This window comes from Rhagoletis pomonella, unplaced genomic scaffold (genome assembly GCF_013731165.1).
Source record: "Rhagoletis pomonella isolate Grant_MI unplaced genomic scaffold, Rhpom_1.0 Rhpom_scaffold_00001, whole genome shotgun sequence".
Lineage (NCBI taxonomy): Eukaryota > Metazoa > Arthropoda > Insecta > Diptera > Tephritidae > Rhagoletis > Rhagoletis pomonella.
Window position 1 is genome coordinate 18,043,205 of NW_023458555.1, and position 6,667 is coordinate 18,049,871.

Here is a 6,667-nt window from a genome sequence, read left to right on the forward strand (position 1 = left end):
TGATTTTCGCTAAATTCCATACATTTATTTCATACATACCAAGGCGTATTGCAGGTGTGTGTCAGTGTCAAATAGCGCGCGCCAAGCTGATAGAACATTCGCAAAACGCTGAGACTGGTGCCAATCGAATGGCCACCCTCCACCCCGATCAGACTAGCAATTTTTCCACTTCTATGCACCTCCTCAATTCCTGTAGAAGAAAATAATTCGAGAAATAAAAGCAAAATCAGTTGAATGGAAATATTCAAATATTTACTTATGTTTAGTATTTATGTCTAAAATCTCGCTTTATGTGAACATGCATGTATAAAAATATACAGATACATATAAAACTTTTTCGACGAAAAGAGTCAAATGTATGTATGGGGTGCTAAATATCCTTAATTTTAAAACACTTCTTTGCTTACAAATCCGATCTATAAAACAAACAAAAAATGATCTTCCCACACTATCGGTAAAATTAAACAACACCAGCTAACTAGTGTTTTGTCCTCAAGCAACAAAAATTCAAAAAAAAAAACTCCAAATATTTTATAGACCTAATATTATTTCAGACAAGTCCTTTGTTAAATAATGTCCTTAATCTAAAAAAAATCAACTTTTTTATGTTTCTTTGCTCACAGATAAAGTAAAATTTTAAAGCAATTTTTTTTAATAGAACACTTTAAACATAACCACACCGTTCAATTATCCGCCGGTAGCTGAAACCTCCCTAATATCGGCCAGGAACGGTGAACCCAGATGAAGCAGCCTGCCTCTACATAGTGCAGGGCACACTAGAGATGCAAGACTGTTTCCTCCTCTTCAACGTCCTTGCAGCTTCGCAGGTACGCTGAGCCTTTCTGCATGATTACCTATTAGACAGGTCCCGGCGCCCGGTTAGAGCCCGAGCAATGTTAGATATATCATCTCTTCTAAGAGAATATACCCTTCGTGACCGATTTCGGACCCATATGGGGCAAGTCTGCCTAGAAATTCGTACTTTGGCTCCATCTATCTTCAGTGAAAAAAAAATAAAACGCAATAATAATTATTATCTTTGAGCGAAAAAATAAAAATCATAAAATAATCATTATTTTTGATCGAAAATATAATAATCAAGTAATTACCTTTGAGCGAAAAAGTAAAACTCAAATATTAACTATTATTTTTAATCCTTATTGGTTAAACTCGAAAAATGAAAAGCATTGTAGATTACAGTGGGACGTACGAAAACAAATATGTGAGTATAAATAAGTTTGTTTTACGGCGATTACAACTTGTTGGCATTTTTGGGCGAACTGGCGCCAAAAATACCAACTTTAGCAGTTATTCCAAATAACATAATGTGTATTAAAACATTAAAAATTAATAATAGCTAATAAATATGATTTTTCAGAAGTATCTTAACAAACCGGAAGACAATTTTTAAAATTCCAATAAGCGAAACCAATATGGCATATAAGAATTAAAAAGATACTGAATTTTCATGAAATTTGCTATCTAGAGGTTCTTAAGTTCGCTCATTACAAAATTTGAAAACCTGAATGACTTTATTTACAAATTAGACAACTGAAGTTTTGGAAAATACGAATTTCGTTTAAAGAGAAAAAAATCTGAAAAATAACAAGCGTACCTAGGTCAAATTGTTTGAGCTCAACATGCGTATAGCACTCGGCTCTAACTATCCCCCTTATTTATACATATACTGACTGTTATTATTTTATAATTTGATCATAGATTTGTTTTAAATATGTTCCCTCGAATGCTTTAAATAATTAATTTGACTAAACAAATATATTGTGTTACTCAACTGACAATGAAAGTTCATTTAACAACTGTCAAATTTAATATAGAACTCGAGATCAGTAAGCCTTAAAAGCTAGTACATTTAATTTTTGGGAAACTTTCTTTATTTCTAGAGAAATTGGCAGCCATTCAACATTTGACATGAAATTTGGGATCCGCATGTCTAAAAACCTAATCAGGACCATTTTTTAAAATATTTTCTCATTTTTAGAAAAACTTCATAGTCCATTTGGCCGCTTTCAACTACCAAAGATTTAATTTGACATAAAATTCGTGACTAACGCGCCTACAAACCTAACCAGTGGTGTCTTCAAAAATACCTTCTTACATTTAGAGAAATTGGTAGTTGATTTGACAGCTTCCAAATTTCAAACTAAACATTTTATGGCATGTTCGGATTTACATTAACAAAAATACTACGATACTCTGTTTTTATTATAATCGTAATAGCCTATCTAATTTTTCGCGTAAAACATAGCTTCCCCGACCACTGTGCGTCCGCAGAGCGAGGGGATAGTAGTTATGCAAAATTTGGTATTTACGGCTTTTAACTCTTCACTCCCTAAGCTAATTGTTCAAATAGTCCAAACACTGTGTGCCGCTATGATCAGTCTTGGAGCCACGAGTATACCAAATGTGACTCTACTTCCAAAATTTTGATGCTTCGGTAACACAGTTTGTTTCATTAGGAAAAAAGACAGTGAAATTATGTGCTGAGTTAAACTCTGAGAGCTAACGAGATTCCTTCCTATTGATTTGTCCTCTACTGGTTGAGTATTAGACATTCTTGGCGTATTTAAAAAAAAAAAAATTTGGTGCGCCTTCCTATTATTCTGCTTGAAATTTAAAGAGCGCTCATTAAAATTTATGTATTTAAGGTATTTCACAAATGTCACACAAATCCCGCCACCACCGCACAACGGCCATGAAATCGACAAATCTCTGAGCACGCACTTGGCATTACATTATACTTCGACTGCACAACCTTTCACAGATGTATGTAGGTATCTAAATTCATATGTAAGTATGAGCAAACTTTTTGCATATCGTCGCTTGCTACTTTGCATAACACGTATTGGTAGTATTTTTTGGCATACTGCTTACCTGAAGCATCTGTGACGAACGTCATTTGATTTGGATACAAATTTACCAAACGTCGTATTAAATCTATTTGTTCCAGCGTCAATTGCACAGCATCCATATGTTGTGAGGAGCAGGGCACATATGCCGACCAGAACTGTTGTGTGTGGAAAGAAGAAGAAGAAGAAAAAATTATTCAATAACAGCAGCACACAAAACAACAAAAGCGACATAAATATTTTAAGGCGAATATTTGAATCGAAACCAATGCCATTAAATATTACAAAAAAAAGCAAGATAAAATCAGAAATATAAAAATTGTTTTGCAAAAAATCTTTGTCAGTGGGTAAACTCAATTTGTGCGCGTTTCCTGCTGCTACTTGTTTTTGCTTTAGAAGCTATGCTAGTCAACCTGTTGAACCTCTCACAAACAATGCAGCTCGCTACCTTTGTAGATATACATATATACAAACTTAAAAAAAAAAAATTTTTGTGCTTTTAAATTTCTAGCTATGTGCGTGAATTTCTTCTCATTCATGTATTTGTGTACATACCTGTGCCGCCACCATGCCCTCCTTCAGTCGCGGCAAATCGGTGTGGCTCCAAGCGCTCGCCGACCATGGCAACACCTCACGCAAATCGCCGGCAAAAGGAAAATCTTGCAGACGATTTTTCAAAAATTTCCGTATATTCCACGCCAAATCGTTGTGACTGCATGCATACATAGCACGAGTTGGTGTGTAGATTTTTATGGCGCGAATGCCGATATAACGGTGTCGTTGAAAGCCGAAAAAGATACAAAGTGAAAGGTGAGGTTAGATTCATAAAAATACATTGTAGTCTGTGAATGTTTTAGATACTTTTTTGGCATACAAATAGGATATAGGCTTATAAATACATATGTACATACATAGAAACATAAATATGTATCTACCACAACGCTGTGAGAGCAAACATACTTTTGATTGTTGATTTGCTTTCTAAACCAAATTTAAAATTGAATAGAAATATAACGATTTAATTAGTTAAGGAAAAAAGAAGAAAATAGTTTCGCTAGCGAACATTGTGAACGATAATTTATATAATGCCAAGTTTCCACTAGGCACTGAGAAGACACAAAATTTGTGCCATTCAAAAAATGCCTCGCGGAACCGAACTTAATGAATATTTTTATTGAATGAATTACTAATACTTTTTTAACGTCCAACTAGGCACTCAATGCCCAATGGAAATCTGACATAAATATTTCATTTGCTAACAAATTTAATTTACTTTTCAAAATGCAAACAACTTGCGTGCGCTAACAAATCTGTCGGGAAAAAATTCCAAAATTTGTTAAATAAAAAAAATAAAAAAATAGAAAAGGCCAGGAAACTCGAAGCTCGAAAATATTATTCATACGAGTGTTGACGTTTCAGTAAAAGTTCCGTGTTTTTCGAAATTTCCAAAAACTTATCCAATTTAAGGGAATACACCAGAAATTTTGTATAATAAATTCAGTAAAAGTAGATATCGATAAACTTAACGATAAATATAGATAATAATATCGATAAATATTTCCATGGGCGTAGCCAGGTAGGGGCAGGGGGGTGCTCGAGGCCGCCCCCCCCCAAACTTTCAAATTTCATTTATATATATATATAAAATAGTACCCTGAAAAGCCAGCTTAATAGGGGCGAGCCCCCCTAAATTTCATTCTGGCTACGCTGATGAATATTTCGAAAAAAAAAATCAAAAAGTATTGGAAAAATTATCGCTATCTGCGGTATCCAACCATTGATTGATAGATCTGTTTGATGAATATCTACTTTTCATTATTTTTTTTTTTTGTTTCAACTTTTGTTGTAACTTTGCAGAAATTTTACAATTTAGCAGAAACTATGAAATTTGTATTTATAAAATTATAAAAAAACCGCGAAGCTGCATCTAAATTTTCGAATTTTGAATCAGAATTTTTTGGAGCACGCAATTTTATAGCAAATTAAATTGTAGTAAAATAAAGCGCAAATTCGAAGTTATTTAAAAAAAAAATCACGTAGATTTTTGGTAATTTTTATACCCGAGCGCACTTGTGCACAAGGGTATTATAACTTTGTTCACATAACGGTTGATTGTAACAGCCAAAACGAATCGAGATAGATATAGACAAAAGTATACATAAATAATCAGAATGAAAAGAGAAATCGATTAAGCCATGTCTGTCTGTCCGTCCGTCTGTCCGTCTGTCCGTCCGTCCGTCCGTCCGTGTACACGATAACTCGAGCAAAAATTGAGATATCTCAACGAAATTCGGTATGTAGGTTTCCATTTATCCAAGGTAGGTTGGTATTGAAAATGGGCGAAATCGGACGGTAACCACGCCCACTACCCATATAACGGTAATTTCCAGAAATACGAAAACTGCGATATTTTAGTAACTACTGAAGATAATTCACTCAAAATTGATATTTACAAAAATTTTCAGACGAAAAATAAGAATATTATAAATTTTTGGAAAATGGGCGTAGCCACGCCCACTTATGGTTACATGTGTATATCTTGGTAACCGCTGCACCAATTTCTTCCAAACTTGGCACAGTTGTTGGCCTTGGTACAGCATACAAAATCACCGAAAATTTGAAAAATCGGACAATAACCACGCCCACATCCCATATAACGGTAATTTAAAGAAATACGAAATCTTCGATAAATCAGTAAATATTAAAGCTAATTTATTCAAAATTGACGCTTGCAACAATTCTTTACCGAGAAATACGTTTATGGTAAAATTTTGGAAAATGGGCGTGGCACCGCTCACTTATGACCACATATATGTATATCGGTAACCGTTCTACCAATTTGTACCAAACTCGGTATTTTTATTGTGCTTGCCACATAAAAGCAAAACGTTGAAAATTATTGAAATCGGACTAAAATAACGGCCGCTTTTCATATAAAGGTAAATTTCAGAAATGCTTGAAACTTCAATATTTCGAAATTGAAGGACGCTAATTTACTCAAAATTGATACACCTCGGCTTACCATCTAGCGGAAGGTTTCGGAAAGGTGAAAAAACATATATTTAATACTTGCGCCGGGTATTTAATGTTCGACTCCACCCGAACTTAGACATTCTTACTTGTTAATAATTAAATTCGATGAAATAATATAGTTATATGAAGAAATATTGCTTAAAGTGTGCCGTGGTCCGATTACGGTAGCGCGTATACCATATAGGTGTTTGTCGCAGCGGAGTAGAATGTATAAATTTTGGTTACAACAAGAAAAGGGTTGCCACTGCGACCAGGCAACCTAGATGGTGTCACATTGAGCTCAAAGTAAGAGTGGAATGCAGTAAATAAAGCCATTATAGAGTTGCGACAGTAGCTAAGACGATAATAAGATAATCGAAGATGCAGTGCAAGAAGGTAAGAAACGTAGGCGAACGTGACTATGGCGAGTGTTTAGAAAAGAACCCCACTAGGGCGGGTTTTTAACTTATAGCAATACGGGAGAGCGTTCCAAATTGATGCAACTCTTTAATGGACTGCGTCAAGGCTAATAACGATTACTTGGAGGACTACTTAACAGGGGGAATCCTATGTTCAAAACAATAGCAAAGAGAAACTGGTTATAAGGTCAAAACATGATTGGTCCATAGCATTCTTTTCACCTAATAAATAACCAAGATGCTATGCTGTTTTCGAAATTTATATTTAATTTAAGAAAGGAATATTGTCCAAACACTCAGCAAAATTTTACTTCAAAATATTTTGTGTATAATCTTCTTCGTCGATTTCATTGTAGCAGCTTAAGAAGT

General features: G+C 34.5%; 1 protein-coding gene across 1 annotated transcript in view; it reads right to left on the reverse strand.

Moving 5' to 3' along the window:
- Positions 1 to 6,667, reverse strand: part of LOC118740260 (dipeptidase 1) — a gene marked incomplete in the record, with an annotated part of 87,066 nt that overhangs the window by 11,357 nt on the left and 69,042 nt on the right. The window contains 3 exon segments of the mRNA XM_036471749.1: positions 40 to 190; positions 2,893 to 3,025; positions 3,423 to 3,579. Of these exon segments, the coding sequence (XP_036327642.1) occupies positions 40 to 190; positions 2,893 to 3,025; positions 3,423 to 3,579 (441 nt within the window).